Raw genomic sequence first — 17,728 nt, forward strand, 5'->3', positions numbered from 1 at the left:
GTAAATACACCTAAGCCGACCATGTAACCCCTGAACAGATTACACTGGAAAGCATTGTAATGTGCTGTGAAGGCATTTCCAAATGAAGCCTTTTGGCCCAAGAAGAGCAAAGTTGGCTCCTCTGGTCAAAAAAAAAAAAAAAAAGAATTATTAACAGTAACAGAAAAAAAGGGTTTGCAGAACAGGAGCCAAAGAAAACTTCTAAAAGAGAATAAATCATCTGATTACAACACAGACATTCAGTCTCCGTTTTAGTTACCAGCCTCTAATCCTCATCTTGTTCTGAAAACCAGTTGGGACAAGAGGTCACGAGTCAGGACAACCCCCAAAATTGTCCAGTTGGCATTTGTCATAAAATACATCAGAGGAAACCTACTGGGCTCATTTAATGCAGCTATCGATGTTTGTGGCTCCAAACGGTTAAAAAAAAAAAAAACAGAATAACAAGGGTGATTTGTTCTGCAAGTTTTAATATACAAATGAAACCAAAGATTTTTTGGAATCAGCTTCTGTATAATCATCCAACACAATGTCTAAAAAAATATGTCACTGAGGATGTCATTAAGAGTTAAAGGAGACATAAACATCTGAACCAGAAGGGGGGAAACTACAAGACTATCAAGACTGATGTTTGCTGAGAAGGTAGTGATAGACAGCGTGCATGATAAACGGTAAAGGTAAGGTGAGTGAATGAGTCATGCTTATTATTATCTTAAGACAATAGCATGTCTCCTATCTGGCACTGGGAGGCTAACGGGATAACTGAGGCACTGAGTGACTGAAAGAGTTCGTTTCTTGTTCCATGAATCCAACAAGAGCCAAAGATGGAAGTGATGATTCCTGTTGGGATTCCAGTTCCTGAGGCTTCAACAACTTGTCATTTGATCAAGTTGCAGGCAAACTCCAGCACAGTTTCAGTGCTAAACATTCATCAGGCAAATGTTTTGTGACAATGAGAGGCCATCTTCAGTTGGAAGTGGCTGTAAGTTTGCAACCAATCACATTCTCCATGTGCAGGCATAGATACCAAGCAACAATTTCCTGTATGACAGTCTCCAAATGTCATCTAAAAGTCCAAAACTCTGTCTACTAACAATCAGTGTACTCCTAGAATGCTTACAATAAATGGGTAGATTACTATAAAATGAATGTTATCCATTGTGCTTTTCATGAAAACTAATCATTTCTCCCTTCCCCATGCAGGTAAAACACTTCCCATCAACAGTACCATTACATGTGCATCCTCAAGCTCAAAGGCACAATACCTACAAATGATGGGCATTATCACATCGCTAAGCATTTCAGTGATGCTCACCATGATGCATCGTATGTGCCTTCAACAGGTCACCCTACCATCAAAAGGTGCTGATCATGACAAACTTCTGAAACAGCATGAGGCCTACTGGATTCACACTCTTCACACATCAGATGGGACTGAATGATGAATGACTTCTCAATGTTTTCCTGTCATCTGTTGTACCTTTCTGTAGATCGTCTGTAGGTCGTTGTCTTTGGGTCTCTTTTACTAAAACTTATGCTCCAGACAGTCCTGATAAGCATGGATATGCACATATATGATCAGGTTAATTTACCTGTGACCTATTGAGTGTGTCCAGTCGTATACGTATGTATTAATGCTGTGTGATTTTTTTGGAGCCCATTACATCTATTGTATGTATATATTTACATATTGTTTTGGGGAGGGTTCTAAGTAAATGTATTATTGATGTTGATGTTTGGGGATTTAAGCATTCATTTCATAGTAATCTACCCATTTGATGTAAGCATTTTGGGGGTACATTTATGATTGGCACTGTATACAGAGCATTTCATTTTCTAGCTCAACATACGACACTGAAGACTGTCATACAGTAAACTGTTGTTTGGTATTTATGTGATAGGTTGCAGACTTGGAGCCACCCCCAATTTAAGATGCCTTCTCATTGTCACAAACCATTTGTCTGATGATGTTGTAGCACCAAAACATAGTAAATAAATGTATTATTATAAGTTAGACAGCGTGCCAGACTTTGTTTGCAACTGTTCATCCATTGGTTCCTCTCCTACACACCTGTGTCATTCCGAGTTACAGCTGAGGTAAATTTATAATGAAATTCTGAAAGAAAACTAGAATGTATTTCATATTCTGCCTGAAAATCAGCAGAACTCAGTTCATCCAGCAAATGTGTATTTATGTAAAGCGTGCAGAATCCAAACAGTTTAGATTAGAAAGCCCATGACTGAGATATTGTGTCACACATGACATGAAATGTCAGCAAAGCAAGTGAACCCAACTACAATTTGCTGTATAAACTAGGCTTTACATCATGGTTACGCAATTTGACTTGTTTGACTTCTGCATGAAAAATTAAATACAAATAATCGCTTTTATAAAATATCTTTCAACATAAAAACAATCAGTAAAAAGTCATGGGACATACAAACTTTTCTTTGTCTCGATATAATCTACTTTAAAACTCCTTCTGGTTAGCTACTACCTGTTTATTGTCTGCCTTCATGTTCACTTGCAGGACCCACAGATCATCAATGGTTTACATTTGCTTTTTCAAGTTAAAATAGTAACAGCATCGAATTAATGGAAATATTTTCAGTTTACACTGAAGAGTCCATCGCTCAGTATGAGCATTGATATACAGTGACATGGCTACAGGAACGTGATGCACCGAACAGCAGAGCTGCTACATGTGTCTATCTGTTACTATCCAGGTTTTGACGTCGGTAAAGGTGCAGTACCAGATCTCGGATTTCATCTCGTTTCCTCCGCACCTGCTGCCGTGGAAACCAACGTACTAGATGTAGAGGGAGGTCAAAGTGCACCACAGGGTCCTGAGAGCAGAAGCAGGAAGCAATTTCCCATTACTGTGTACAAGCCTTTAAAACCTTTTCAATATACCAGAGTTATAATCTAACTGTGACAATTCAAAACTGTTGCTGATCCAAAGTTACAGAGGCCATTTTTAAAATAAGTCAGAGTATGTGACCCCTAGAAACAGAGACGCTGATAAGTTCTTTACCTTCAAAAAACTCTCGACGTACTGCAGCAGGTAGAGGCCACAGTCGCTGCTGTTGTCTTGAAGGGGAACGTGGCAGTGGGAGCTTTGCATGTGATCGGGACCAAAGTCCCTCGATGAACCGCGACGGACCTCCCATTCTGATTCCAAGTAGCTGTAGAGCAAACACGCATGATCTTACATACATTTAGAAATGCACACGAGCAGCAACACACAGACGGATCAAAGGAGTCATACTTACTCCCGTAACAGTTTGAAGACTCGCTCATGAAGAGAACGTTTGAGGGAATCCATGACAAGAATGCACGGCCTGCAGAGCAGAGAGGCACGTCTGTCATTCACTGGTTAAATCCACAGTACGCATACATTTTTTTTAACATGTACACCATCGTCTGCATGCAGCTGCAAGCAGACCATCTGTCCAGTCGCATACTCACCTCTTGCTAATCGTTTTCTTCTGGTAGGTCCGCTCTGTGCAGCTCTGCAAACAAAGAAAAAAATCAGGGTGAGCAGATTTGGAAGAATAAATTAAGACAAGCATCTCAAAAAATGTGTCTGAAGGATGAAAGGAAAAATATTGTTATTCCAAATGAACCCAGTGAAGAATGCTTTACTTACCACTGGACCAGGTTTTGGGTCTTGGGTGGATTCTTCTTGAGTTTTTTCTAAAACACGTGAAATCAACCGTTACTTTCGAGCTTTGCGATGACAACATAAATAAATCAAGTGTTTGACATATCAGATAGCTGTAATGAACAGCCACTGCACGCTGTTCTTTGATCCTGACAAAGGAGGCATGTCTCATTCAAGCAAACCTGTCTCTGTGTCCATGGTGTCACTGTGGTTTACTGTAGGTGGAGTCTCTGTATTATCGTGAGGGCTTTTAGATCCTTGAGCCAACTCTTGCTCCTGTAACTCGCCAGTCCCATTGTGGCTCTTTCCCATCTGTGAGTTTGGACCATTCCAGGGTTCAGATTTTGGTCCATCCAGTCCAGGAAAGCAAATGACAACTAAATACCAGTGAGCCCTAAACAGACAACAGAGAATTGTGATATATAATGCAATACAAAAAAACACCTCTGAAAATACACTTCATGTATGTAACTCACTCCTGATTGACTGGCACGAACAGGAAGTCCTTTTTGAAGATGTCCACATGGCGAGTCCACGTCTTCACCCGTTGGTGCCGCTTCTGCCTCTGACAGCTGAGAGCGCTCCAGAACAAAAACAGAGAACAGTGATTTTTCACATGACCTGACGTACACACAAAAAGAAGAGAGCTTTTGCTAAGGAAGCGAGGCTGCGGCTACATCCTGCAACACACCAGTGAAGACCCAGTACATACCAAACTCAATGGAAAAGACGTTTTTCCATCATAGTTTCTTGGCACTACTTACGTGTCCTTGGTGCTGCCTTCGCTGGCATTGTCCCTCCGTGTCAGCTGCTTGTAGAAGAAGCTGCTGAAGATGTGGGAGCGCTCAGTCACAGCAGGAGAGGCATTATGGAGGAGGTATCTGGTTCAAAAAACACATCAACGCGATCAATTCAAAAGCAGTTCACTTCTCCACAAACTAGTGAGGAGGAGTGAGGAGTAAATCAAAAATCTAAAATTACTTGAGGTAAAAATCAATGATAACATCATTGAGGAACTGTCCACTGTCAAGGCACTGCAGGTCCTCCATTGTGACAGTTATTCCTCCTTTCAGTGGCGGAGGAGGAAACTGGATCAACCTAAGCAGCAGAGGAAGAAAGAAAGATTTGAGCCTGGTCATGCAGATGTAGGTAGACTTCTGACACTGGCACTCACATTGAATACAGCTGCCTGATGAAGGCCAATAAAAAATTCAGTGTTGCAGGTCACTTGCCTTTGAGTCAGGCCCTGATGTTTATATCTAGTCCAGCTGGAGTCTGGTTTACACAGAGACACGGAGTAGGATCCTTTGGTTCTACGGTGGCACAGTGTGTATACAGGAGCAGGTTCCTCCTTTCTCTTCTGTGGGAGGCAATTTATTCCACAGGAGCGAAATTTACATTGTGATCATTTACCTTAACAGATCACACAGACCAACATAGTCATCACATAGTCAGGACCCCCACATGGGGACACAAAATAAACCTGAGGGGTCGTGAAATGATTAGCAAACCTTTCTGCTGCCCACAGTTATGCTAAACAGGTCACAACCATTAAACAAATGCATTCCATGATGAGGCAGAAACTGCTACCATTCAAGCCTAAAAAGTTGGGAATAACTCACCTCAGAGGGCTGTGGGAGATCTTGTTCTTTCTGATCCTCCTCTGGTTTGAGCGGCGTCTCTGTCTCCTGATCTGTCTCAGTCTCCGGCTCCAGTACTGCCTCAGTCTCCAGCTCCAGTACTGTCTCAGTCTCCAGCTCCAGTACTGTCTCAGTCTCCAGCTCCAGTACTGTCTCTGTCTGTGAATCCTCTTCCGGAGGGATGAATGGTGTGGTGTTTTTGTCTGTGTCCGAATGTATCCCATCCTGGTCTGTGTTAAGACTGTGATCGGTGCTCTCCAGGCCCAGCAGACACAGCAGGTGAGAGTCCAGTCTACTTCTTCTGATAAGCTCTATGCTATCATCCAGAGAAAGAACAGGAGTCAGGATGTCTTCCAAAGCACCAAGTCTGTCTGCCTCATGGGGAACAATGAATTTTTCATCTGCAAGGCTGTTGAGACAGTCAATTTCCAGGAGGGAACGCAATAAAGCCCCCTCCATTCCCACCAGAGGATCTCTCAGAGTCAGAAGAATGAAGGGGCTCGCCTTGCCTGTCAAAAGAATAAAATCAGAACACCGACTTATCAAACAATATTGACATTTATATAGAAATGTGGAAAAAAAAACTGTGCTATTTGTACATTTGAATCACATCTGTCAGCAGTTTAGTGGAAATCCAGTCTGAATCCCTTAAAGACTAACACTCTGTGCGCTTTGACTTCACTGTGAACAGAAGCTTTGTTTTCCATCCAAGCTCTGTCCTTCATCAACATACTGCTTTTCACAAAAACACAGTCCATCAATTCAGGGTAAATGCAACCTAAATGCTACGTGGCTCCAAAAACATTAAGAAATGTCAGGTTGAGCTATTGACTACAGTCTACAGTGTGGACCTCACCAGTATGCGTGGTTCCATCTTGTTTGACAGACAGCTTGAGGAGGTCCTGCTGAACAGCAGCTGCAGCAGATTCTGACACACAAAACAGAAGGACAGCAGGAGGAGAGGGCTCCTCGGTGCCCTTGAAGTGAAGCTCCTGCGCCTCCAGTTCCTGCTGCTCCCAAACACTATACCTCCGCAGCTCTTTACGCGCAAAGGTTAGCAGCACCTCCACCTGTTGACTCGTGTCTGGAGACAAGAGGTGGTCAGGTTAGCTTAGAGGATTGTAGTGTTGATATCAAACATCTGTTGATTCATATTCATTTATTCTTGTTTTAGAGTCTACAGCTATGCTAACGGCTCTGTGAGGCTGAAATTAGGCACAGCAGTGCTTTGAGCTAAAAGCTAACAGGCAAAAATGCCTGCAGTGACAAGCTTAACATGCTGACATAAGTAGAAAATCTTTGCCATGTTAACCAACTTTAATTAGTTTGTTGACATGCTAATATTAAACAATTAGCATCAAACAAAAGTACAGCTGGGTCTCATTAGAAAGTCATAAGTTTTGAAAGTATCTGGTCAAAAACCAAAATGCCTGACACATTGAAATTTTGACGTGAAGTCAATTGAATTCATCCCGTGGGGACCATGAGTGAGTACAAAGTTTAATGGGAATCCCCCCAAAAGTTCTTGAGATATTTTGGTCTGTGCCAACGTGGTGGAACGGACACACAGACAGAATGCCATCCATAGCACCGTGCTGCTAGCTGAGCTAAAAAGACTCATTTTTCCATGTAAAAGTTGGATTGCAGAGCTTGACGGACGACATCCTGTAAATGCTTATGAAACTGTCTGAAGGCTGGGAACAAGGCTGAAGTAATGAGGCATTCAGCGTTAGATTAGGCATCATTTGTTTATCAGAAACAAACTTGTACTTGCTAGAAAAATCTATCAACACAAGAACATTGCTCGGTTTGTCCAAAATGCTTTACAGTACTTATCATTTTGTTGAACAAACACATTTCTTACGCACATATAACAAAAATCAAATCTCAAGGAATAACCACCTCAGTTCCCTGAGGGGGAGATTTCACAGACGCTTTCCAAGGTTAAAGTGTACTAGAGGCTTGAGGGTCTAATCCACAAACACACACACACACACACACTTTTGCATCTGAAATAGACCACTAAGCTGAGAGTAGATGGTGTGCAGACAGTATGACCAAAATAAGACGAGATGGGCTTCTCTTGGGTCTGACTTTACACAACCAAGACCAAAGGTCACAGACAGGCCAAAGCTGCTCTAAGACCACAGTTAAAAGTTAAACTATTTGCAGCATTACCTTTCAGTGGGATGATGATATTTTCATCTGCTATCTGTGAAAGGACAGTGAAAATGTGTTACACTTACTAAATGTGATGTAATCACCAAAATGGATGTACGGTATTTGTGGGTTACATTGGTTACCATGATGTCTCCGTTCGACTTCCCTTGGTAACCTCCACAGTGCAGGGTGGAAAAGGCCACGCCCATGCAGCAGTAGTCTTTAACGGGGATGAGAGAAACTGCATGCACCACCTGCAACACACAAACAGCAGTTTGGAGAAAGTGGTGCAAACATGGTGATAGGGCAGCATAATTAGACATGTACACTGAACAGTAACACGCAATAGCAACACAATAACCCCCATAATGCAAAGAGAGCAGGCTGTGAGGTCAGGCAGTGTGGTTCAAACCAATATTACAACAGAGACTATGTTCATTTAGCCCTGCGCAGGAATGGAAATCCCTTACTTTGGCACCATCTAGTGGTGGTACCAAAAATGTCATCACAGTTGGCAGCAACACATAGTTCTGCCTTTTTGTACGAGAAACGTATCTTGTTAGCATGAGAGGAAACTGACAACTTGATTTTCTGTTTTGTAAACTGAACTCATGATAAAATGAAGCTTTTATGAAGCTCCTGGTAGTCAGACCTCTCTGGAACTCACACAGGAACAATTTTGATCTTGTATGAAATGCGAGTGTTGTCTTGAAGAGGTTTGTGTCAGATATTACACAGGGACACATTCTGCCAACCTGCATGTCCTCTGTGTCAGACGCTTCCTTTGGTTTGGCCACATCTTGCTGTGGAGACTGTCTCTGTATTACTGTGTCTTCCACAGTGACCAGTGTCTGGACCGCTGGGCTGCAAGGCTGACGAGCATCACAGCTCTCCTCGTCGTCACTGGACAGCACGACTGAAATACAAGCATGAGGAACAGGTCAGGCCCGGCATCAGTTCTACTTTGGGGATTATTATTTCAAACCCCAGCACATACACGCCCTTAATTGGCACTACATTATGGAGGAGGTGTAACAGGCTTTGTGAGAGAGCAGGGACAGTATTAATTCTAGAAAAGACGTACAGGTAGGATAAAAAGAGGAAATGCAGGAGCTGCTAAGATGCAGGGCAAACCCACATGCAGCAAAAACAAAAAGGTCCCAGACAAAATAACACAATAACTTGAAAAAGATACTGGCCAAGGTCAAAAAGAGGAAAATACACTGAGCTACCAGTCTATTATGTGCAGCTAGCAGGTCTAATACAACAGTCCTGCAGTGAATCCGACCTTCATGAAGGTTAGTATGTTCAGTTTTTCTTGAAGCTGTCTTGAGGAGATGGTAAATCAACTGTCTGATCATATTGGAGGATCATCTGTTAATAATGCAGTCCAGTTCAACAGCATCACAAACTGCAGCTTCATAAATGACCATGCACAATGGCTTCCTCTGCATGCACAGCAACGCTTGCTTACTCCAAAACTATTTACTGCTGACTAAAGCCCGACTGATGTTTGCAGCACTGAAACGAGACGAGTGCGTAGACCTTATGTTTCAACTATCAAGTCCGCAGCTCAGTACATGTCACAATTTTTCATAATCACATTTAAAGCATCATCAAAATGATTTCTTTCTTATGCAATATGTTTATTTAAAAATAGTTATATATAGCATTATCTGAATTTTTTAACTCTAAGATATGGATCTGTAACGACCTCAAAAATGCAGTATCATTCAGGCTCTGCTGATAATGGAGTCCAGCAGAGTAAACAGCTGCTTTCTATGTCATTAAACTTGGGTCTGGGTTTCAGCAGTAGGATGCAGCTCACTCATCCTGAGTTGGTGTACTCACTGGGTTCATGGGGGCTGGTTTTGCTTGTGGTGTCCTGGTTCGATGACACACTTTGGCTGGGAGTACCAATCAAGTTTCCAGCCTCCAAATTAGCACTGATTATTGGGACCAGAACTTCTGCGGGATCATCTGCTCCCACAGTGAACTGTACAATGGTACGATCCAGGCTCTCCAAATCTCCGTCTTCTCCACTTTCTTCCACGCAGATGTGTATCGGGGCTGGTCCTCCATCTCTTCCGTCTTCCCCGGTGAGGCGAAGCACACTCTCACGGTGGCGTTTGGGACTGCCTGTTCCATTGCACTGGGACGTCGCGTCCTTTCTTTTCCTCTTCTGTTGAGACAGCATAGAACAGATCACCTCAATGTTGGTGTGAGTAGAACATGAACATGAGGCTGACATGCCTTTGTTGGGATGGGTTATGTGTGGATAAAGCGTACTCTTTGGTGACACTGTGAGTTTTGAACGTTCCTCTGTCACCCTGCACGGTGCTCACCAAACTGTGCTGTGCTTCTTTTTCTGGACCAGTCCACTTGTCCGTGATGCCAGCTGGGGAGAACTCATCACATCCTTGTGTGTCCTTGGCAGACTCCCAGCTCACTGACAACCCGCAATCTGTAGGAAGCAGGGAAACACTGATCAAACCATCATGCTGATATAAGCGTACACATCCTGACAATCTAAGAAGACTACTGTGAGAAAATAGAAAATGGTTAAATTGTGAACTGAGATGCGTTGGTGAGGGAAAAGCTGTGTGAATTATTTCAGCAAACAGAGCTACATTTTCCCTACAGCTGTGTTTTATTTTAGAGAACTAAAGTGTAGCATCTGTTTATTTAGTCAAGAGGCAAGGCCAGGAGTATTAATAAACCTTTCCTATTGGAAGAACTCTTACACTGAAGGACAGCTGTGAGGTCAGGGGAAAGGAGAAAAATGTAAGCGTGATGCTTTTCAAGGTGTAGTTTAAATGATAAAGTCTAAGCTTCAACCAAAACAGACATCAGTGGAGAAGAATGGAGGTGGAGAGCAGGATCGTACATCAGCGACCATGTGTGTCTGAATTTTCGTCATGTTAACACACCAACAACTTCAGCGAACTTGTAGTCCTCTCCGTGATCCTTGCCTGTTATCACCTCCTCGATATCTTTTTCTTCTTTGGCCACGTCGTCGTCAACATTTTGTAAGCTTCTCCTGAGTCGTGATCTGAAGACATGAGAGGATTAACACCGTGTTCTGATTAGGCTGCATACATTACTCTCATTTTAGCATGAATTTGTGAAAACACGAAATTTCCATGACTTAATACATTTAAAAAAAAAACATGCAGAAGCGCATGTGAACTCGAATCTGGAGTTCTTAAATCTTTCTGTGTGGGATTATTCCAAATAAAATCACCAAGTTTTCTGCCTGGAAAATACACAGAGCCAAGGATGCAGCCTGCCGAGCCAAACTCCATTAAAAGATCATTTCTCCTTAAACTAATCAAAAACAAGTAGGAGAAATTACTCTAATAAAAAAGATTGTTTTTGTGGCTATTTTTGTCCATTCTTCACGGGTCAATGCGAAAACCCACACCACCACCCTGACTTTTGAGGCTTAGTCTATTTCCTGACAAGACAAAGAGACAAACCCATATAAAATCTGATTTGACAAGCTTTTCATGAAAGTGGGTCAAGTTTTCAGACTCATTTTTCACACTCAGACACTTAATGGTGTGAGTCTTCCTTTCTCTTATGCAACTGTCTATCTATGAGATTAAAATTGTCATTACTATTGCAGAGATGCTGAGTGCCCCCAGGAATAAAGCAGCACCTCAACACCCAGGGACCCTGACAGACTTTAAGCTATAGCCTGTTACAAAAGAGAGGACTGTAAAATTCCCTGAGCACCACGAACATTCAAAAATCAGTCTTCAGTTTAAAACTAAAATAACAATAATGGTCAGTAGTGTCATTCAGATAATCAGCCGCACTGAATACGTGCATGTTCTTAACACCCAAATGCAGGGTGATCAGCTGCCTCTCAAGTAAATAGGCTTGATGTTGGGAGACATCATCCATTAATGGCTTATTGTGTGGAGAAGTGGAGTTATGTGTTGGACCATTTCTTGGCCGGGTGCAGTCACCTCTGCTGGCTGTTTAGCAAGCCCTGCGAAAAAAAAGCTCAAAAAATCCAAAAGGTTATTGCTCCCAGTCAAGAAGGTCTAGCACTTTACCGACCAGAAAACACTTTTCAATTCAACAAACAAGACACAAAGTGTGAGCTTAGTGAGTTTCTGAGGTGCCTGTGGGGAGCTTTTTGTATGGAGAGCCAGGCCAGCTGTTTTACCCAGCTTCATATTTATATAAAGGATACAACAGTGGTATCAATATTCTCCAACTAGCAGCAAGAAAGGAAATATGTGCATTTTCCTGAAATGTCACCAATTTCCTACCTTTGAGAGGGTTGTGAGGAGGTTGTCTTCTGGTTCCTTTTCTGGATTTTTTTATCATTACTCTCATCCTTCTCACTGGATCTTGTGTGTCTGCAGATGGAGGGTTCCTCTCTGGACCAGCTGCTCTTCCTCCGCGTACTTGACACTTGATTTCCCACGGTTTGACTCTGTTTTATCCTCTCCATATGAGCCTTGCCCAGTTCTGTCTTTAGGACATCTGTCAGGATCAGACAGGGCTTCCTCCTGTAGGAGGAGAAAGAGAAGCAACTACTCACAACCTTCCCAGAACAGCGTCTTCTTTGCAACATTGTGGCCCCTGAAGGTCTCCTCACTTATAGCTCATCTACCATTGCAGGCCACACTTATTTATGCCAGACGATCAAGAAAGAGGGGCAGGCAAGTCCACTGGTGTAGATAAGCCATGTGTGCAGTCATGATAAGCCAGGCCTTGAGTCATGGTGCTTACAAGCACCGTTTGCTTTAAGTACTTGAAGCAAAATTCATACTGTACACACAAACAACAAGGCCATAACTTCATAATCACTGATGCACTTCTTATGAAACATGGAGAAGTGATGAGTAACTCAACAGACTTGGACACAGGCTTCTCTATAACTGGCGGAAACAGCATGCAAATCTCAAACACAGGTTTAAAAAGAGGTTTAATTTCTTGTTAGAGGTTTATTCTTTTAAAAATGTTCAGTGAGAAAGTTCAGACAGAAGTGCTGCGAATAAAACATACAGCACCAGTGTATCCACCATCAGTATTATACAGGGCAAACAGCGGTTCAATTCACAGTGCAAGAATTCATAATACTCCCAAACACTAATAACACATGATGTTGACAGGTGCGGTACATGCTGGAAAACACAAAAAAACATTTGCCATTAAGTCAAAATAAAAGAGCACCAGTACATTTATCATCCTATTTGAGATTCGGAAATACATATATGTATATATACTAGGATTTAACTGAACAGGCTCAATCCCTGTTTCAGATGTTCAGCTGCTTCAGAAATGTTTCATATTGCCAATGGCACTGAAAAAAACACAGCTGTAATTCACCACCATAAGACCTGTAATATTCAGCGCGAGTGCCCCATCTTGTGAAAGTTTAAGAAACTGCAATGAACCACACAGACGAGGCAGGATATGTGGTTCATAAAAACTGAATGCTGCTTCTCTGTGTTTAGCTTTGACTCTGGTGACAGTAAGCTGACATGTTCCGGACAGGCAAACTTTTGGTGACCTCGCTGGCTTCATCAGCCTTCATCAGCCCCGGCAGGAAAGAGCGGTTGCCTCCTGTGGGAGTCCACAGTGATCTGTGAGCTGGTCGTCAACACGCCGACACTGAGGCTGTGATGTTTTGTCTTTGTGCCGTTGAGGCCGCTGTGTATCAGGTTGCATCATCTTACCTCTGGTCCAGTTGTACTTTGACTCCAGATCTGCTTGAGAGGAGGCCACACTCCAGTCATCCAGTCATTTCCACTTCTGTCTCAGTGAGATTTATTAATGGTTCAAGCCAGTTGTCCTGGGGGTCACTGTGGTCTGTGTTTATGTCCACCTTTGGCTATCCGCCAGATGTCTGGGGTCAAAGCTGGCTGAAGTGAATCCATAAATTTTGCCCTCTGTAGGAGTACTGCCTTGCATTTATCTTAAGCTTTAGCACCCAGATGATCCCAGCAGGTAGAAATTTCATCCACAGCACAGCTGTAGTTTAGAGATAGTTGTCAATTTAAATCTTGTCAAGTTGTACTCTGAAGAGCTAACTCACTGGCAGAGTGTTGTGGAGTTCAGAGGGCTTCTCCTGTGTGAATATCCTTGTCTTGAGTAAAGCAATCCTCTGTAACAATTTAGCACAGTCTGTGCATTTCAGTGATTCAGGTGAGAAAAGATGCAAAGTGCAGATCCAGATACAATTTCGCCAGTCGTCCAAAGGTTACAGTTCGGGTCGCATTAATGTTGTGGGTTGCAGAAGGCAGTTCAAAGCATTTTATATAATCCCAGAGTTGTCAGAAATGATCCGCCGACGATTTAGTTGTTATGGAAAACTTCAGCTAAAACCCAACTGATGGTAGACTCCATGGAAATAACATTAACAACTAACATTAAGTTAAATCCAAATTGTGGTGGCTAGCATTCACTAAAAAGCAACACAGCCTCATCAGGCTAATTAACAGTCAATATGATTATGGCTATCTTAACACTAAAGAAACAGTTTGTTTTTTTTTTAAACCCAGGTGATTGGTTCTCATTTCTTTCCCCTGCACCTGCTTACCTGGCCATTTCTGATGTGACTTTGGCTGCATGGTTGTGAACAAACAGCATGGATCCATTTTTATGTGGTGAATCCAAATGTCTGCGTTTGCGCCCTGAAAATTCTGTCCAAGGGACCTGTCAAGGGAGGGAAACAGTGTAAAAATCAAAAACGATCCAGAAGAGCCATGTTACCACCAAAGCATTTGTTCATGAGGTCAGACAGAGAGCAAAGATATGGCTGTACCTGACTTTCAAACTTCCCACACTCTGATGAAAGACATGTCATGGGGATTCTGAATGGGCTTTCCATCTAAAATTCACAAGCTGGTTAGTTATCATGCTTGGAAAAAACGAATGGCATGCAACAGCCAGAAACTTGGGAAATTTTACATGGATGTGCAAATACAGCAAGCACAAATCAGAGAAGCTCGTGATTTTGATCTGCAATGAATTATGTTGAGATTATTTTTCTATGTGTTGCGAGCGCGTGGTTGCAGCTGTTTCACCTGGCTGGTATTAAGCAGGATTTGCTCTCTGTCTTGTATGATGGCAAACCAATGACTTTAGATTTAGGGTACAAAATTTTAACAGCCATTTTTAATACTTTCTGATATTTTACAAACTGTGCAATTGTGAAAATAATCAGGAGAAAAATCCAGAATGAAAAGACTTCTTAACTAAAGGAGTATCATCTCAGCATAGTTTACACAGAATTATGCTGACTATTAAGTGTCCTGCCCTCACTGTGACCCAGTATTTCGAACAACAGGGAGGTGTGCTCTCTACAATCACAGAATAGAGCATTAAACAATACCAGAGTACACTGAGCTTGGGATCGGCAAGTGATTAGCACAATTTATGACGGCAGCCATAAAGCAGGCGCCACTACAACATCATTTGTGGATGAGAAGCAAATCAAGCTGTGCACTAAAAGCTTGCAAGTTTAAATATGCTGTATGTCATGAAAACTAAATATTTCAAAAACATGGATCATACATACCAAGTTGTCCTTATCAACAGAAAATGATAAGGTTAAGGCTCTGTTTCGCTCCATCGCAGTCAGCGAATCGGCAAGGCACGGCAAGAACACTGCAAGAAACGCACAAACAAATTACAGCCCGTCTCTGTCAAAACAAGTCAAACCTGTATGAATGGAGTTCTGTACTACGAACCAAGACTATCGCGACAACTTTAGCCCCGGGTTTTCAGAGTGCTCCAGAGCAGGTTATGTTTGACATACATATATAAGCACCTCTTGCTGAAAGCCCAAAGCCCTTGTGGCTTTTTCCTTATGTTTTTAAAGATGTACAGATTTGTGTGACAGTTTCTCATTGTACTTATGAGATATGAAAATAAGTCCACCTGCCATCATGCAATCATGTTTTGCTGTACTATGTGTTTTATATTTATTTTCCCCAAAGTCCGTTTCAGACCGCCACAGTTGCAGCAGAACGTACAAGGCCATAAAAACACATCACAGCAACCCATTAATTTAACGGCATAAAAAAATGCATTATAATTAGATCTACTCATGCCGAATGATAGGGCAGTGACACTATAAGCCTGTTCGACGTCCAGTGCAAAGGATTTAGTGGCATTTAGCAGTGAGGCTGCAGATGGCAACCAGCTGAGCACCCCTCATCGCACCCTCCCCCATGGTGGCTATGAAAAATGTGAAAGGTCCTTTCTACGCTACTGAAGAAATATGGTAGTGCAACATAACGGACCCCCCTTGTCATGGTATACTGTGACATTTCTGTTTTGAACTTTATTCATCATGCGGTGTGTTTTATGATTGCTCAGTTATTCTTGAGAGTAAAGTGACAGCGGATGGCACTCTAACCCAAGATCCTATTATGCAGCCTCTCACTGCTTAACAATTATGTTATAGGCCCCATCTGAGACTACCGAGCTAGATGGTGCACAGGTGACAGTTGATATCCTCCAAAAACGGCAGAGTTGCTGCTGTTGAGGTTACTTCCCCCTCAGCATATATTGGTATATTTGCTCTTCGTGTGTAAAACATGGCGCTGTGCTGCCAGTAGAGATGTCCGTGTTTGCGACTGGTCATCTGTTGCAAACATCCCCGTTTAATGTGAATGCGCTCGTGTCTCATGATGGTTTATGGCGGTCATTAGGCTTAGCAGGGCCAGATAACAAAAAGATATCCTGGATATGTTGAACCTGCTCTCTGCACTTCTTGAAGGGACAGAGAGCTAAGGGTAAAAAAACAAGCTGGTAAACCGAAGTCTATATACTTCCTAAAATCAAGAAACTATTGATTGACCAATACATTAGAGGATAGGACTTTTAAGCTATTGTTTATGTTGTACAGGTGGCACGTGTATCGCTACCCATTTACAAAACGCCACCAGTATCATAGTTATTTTCATGCTTACCCCTGCAAAACACGCGTTTGATTTTAAAGCTGTCTTTCTCCAAGAGTTAGGACACAATAGAAAGTAAATGCTTATCAGCTAGCGATAGCGTTAGCCGCCGGAGCTAGCAAAGTCAACGCTACTTGCTTCAATATGCTAGCTAAACGTAGGAGAGTTGCAGCTTACCCTAGGCCAGGGCTTCACTTGATGTTACCAGGGAATATAAGGAGATTGTAGACAACTACTTTCCCACGAACGTTTCCTCCAGCACCTTGCAAATGCAGTAGATATACATCCTGGATTTGATTCTGCAGCTACTTATCAGACGCTCCAGTATTCCTAAGCAACATCCGGTAAACACCGGAAGTGCACCAGGAAAAAAAGCGAGGAGCACGAAGAGTTTACAATTTGTTCCGGGCAGAATGGGACCATGGGATGGAGTGGGAAAAGGGGAAGGTAATCCGCCTATTTAATCAAGTGTCTAATATCATTACTAGTGCAGTGTCCTTTAAAAATATGTGGGGTGGAATACTCTACATGTCTCTGAGTATAATTTAGTCTAGGACTGCACATAATTTATTTCATCAATTAATCCAGTGCTTATTCTAAAGATTATTTTTCTATTACTTGATTCACTTAACAATTAATTCACAGAATATAAAAAAGTCTCATTAATATTTCAATTCTTCATTCAGTCATGTAATTACTAATGCCACTGCTATGCTAATAATAATGATAATCATATTATTAATAATAAGAAGAAGAAGAGAAATAGACCAAATTTGTCAGATACCTCATACAAATCCTGGACCTCAAAGGAGGACAGCTTTCTTCTTAGGTTTTAACCAATAGCGAAGCCCATCAGGAGGCAGAGTACATGCAAAATAGAAATAGCAGTTACCTGGATGTAACTCCAGTTCTATGAGTATGTGCATAGCCCTCTAACTATAAGGCCTGCTGGCCCTGGTTGTGTTGCTGAGTTTCAAAGGGAGACCAGCAATACATGTACTTGGGCTTTACAGGGGGAGGGTGCTTTCCCCAAGGTCAGGTGGTGAGGTGGAGCCTTGTAAGGGTAAACCACTGGCAAAGCCCATTAGAGGGCTACACATATACACATAGAACTCATAGAGTTACATCCAGGTAACTACAATTTACGTGTTTTACACACATATCTGTGGTTTAAATCTCATACAAAAATGCATGTTGTTGTAAAGTTGCCCAACTCCAGTCTCTACTTTTAGTAATTACTCATGCCAGATAAACAGACTTTTGTTACAGCAGATAATTTGACTTACAGCAGAAAAAACACACGTGTATGACTAATGATGGTTGAATTCCATTT

The 17,728-nt window shown here is 42.1% G+C and overlaps 1 protein-coding gene across 3 annotated transcripts; it reads right to left on the reverse strand.

Moving 5' to 3' along the window:
• Positions 1-1,735: 1,735 nt before the first annotated feature.
• Positions 1,736-16,754, reverse strand: LOC143330586 (uncharacterized). Of its 3 annotated transcripts, none has more exons than XM_076747270.1 (23): positions 16,573-16,754; positions 15,009-15,097; positions 14,253-14,318; positions 14,028-14,143; positions 11,749-11,991; positions 10,396-10,517; positions 9,811-9,929; positions 9,317-9,647; positions 8,221-8,381; positions 7,609-7,719; positions 7,484-7,517; positions 6,162-6,389; positions 5,288-5,814; positions 4,898-5,025; positions 4,647-4,763; positions 4,430-4,546; positions 4,142-4,237; positions 3,848-4,059; positions 3,651-3,697; positions 3,470-3,513; positions 3,274-3,342; positions 3,036-3,186; positions 1,736-2,847 (listed from the first exon to the last, which is right to left on the reverse strand). In XM_076747270.1, exons 2-23 carry the CDS (start codon positions 15,060-15,062, stop codon positions 2,710-2,712), a joined length of 3,231 nt encoding a protein of 1,076 aa, XP_076603385.1. In that variant the 5' UTR covers positions 15,063-15,097; positions 16,573-16,754; the 3' UTR covers positions 1,736-2,709. The 3 variants fall into 3 exon arrangements, with proteins under 3 accessions (XP_076603385.1, XP_076603384.1, XP_076603386.1); XM_076747269.1 differs by having other exon boundaries at positions 4,142-4,246; XM_076747271.1 differs by lacking the exon at positions 14,253-14,318 and having other exon boundaries at positions 4,142-4,246; positions 16,573-16,711.
• Positions 16,755-17,728: the final 974 nt, after the last annotated feature.

This window comes from Chaetodon auriga, chromosome 13, assembly GCF_051107435.1.
Source record: "Chaetodon auriga isolate fChaAug3 chromosome 13, fChaAug3.hap1, whole genome shotgun sequence".
Classification (NCBI taxonomy): domain Eukaryota; kingdom Metazoa; phylum Chordata; class Actinopteri; order Chaetodontiformes; family Chaetodontidae; genus Chaetodon; species Chaetodon auriga.

Bases quoted from the DNA above. Each gene is read 5' to 3' on its own strand.
- LOC143330586 (XM_076747269.1), bottom strand. From the start codon at position 15,062: ATGGAGCGAAACAGAGCCTTAACCTTATCATTTTCTGTTGATAAGGAC. The intron at 10,518-11,748 runs GTAGGAAATTGG...TCATGTCTTCAG, and splicing joins TCCTCACAACCCTCTCAAAG to ATCACGACTCAGGAGAAGCT. The intron at 3,187-3,273 runs GTAAGTATGACT...TTTGCTCTACAG, and splicing joins GTCTTCAAACTGTTACGGGA to CTACTTGGAATCAGAATGGG.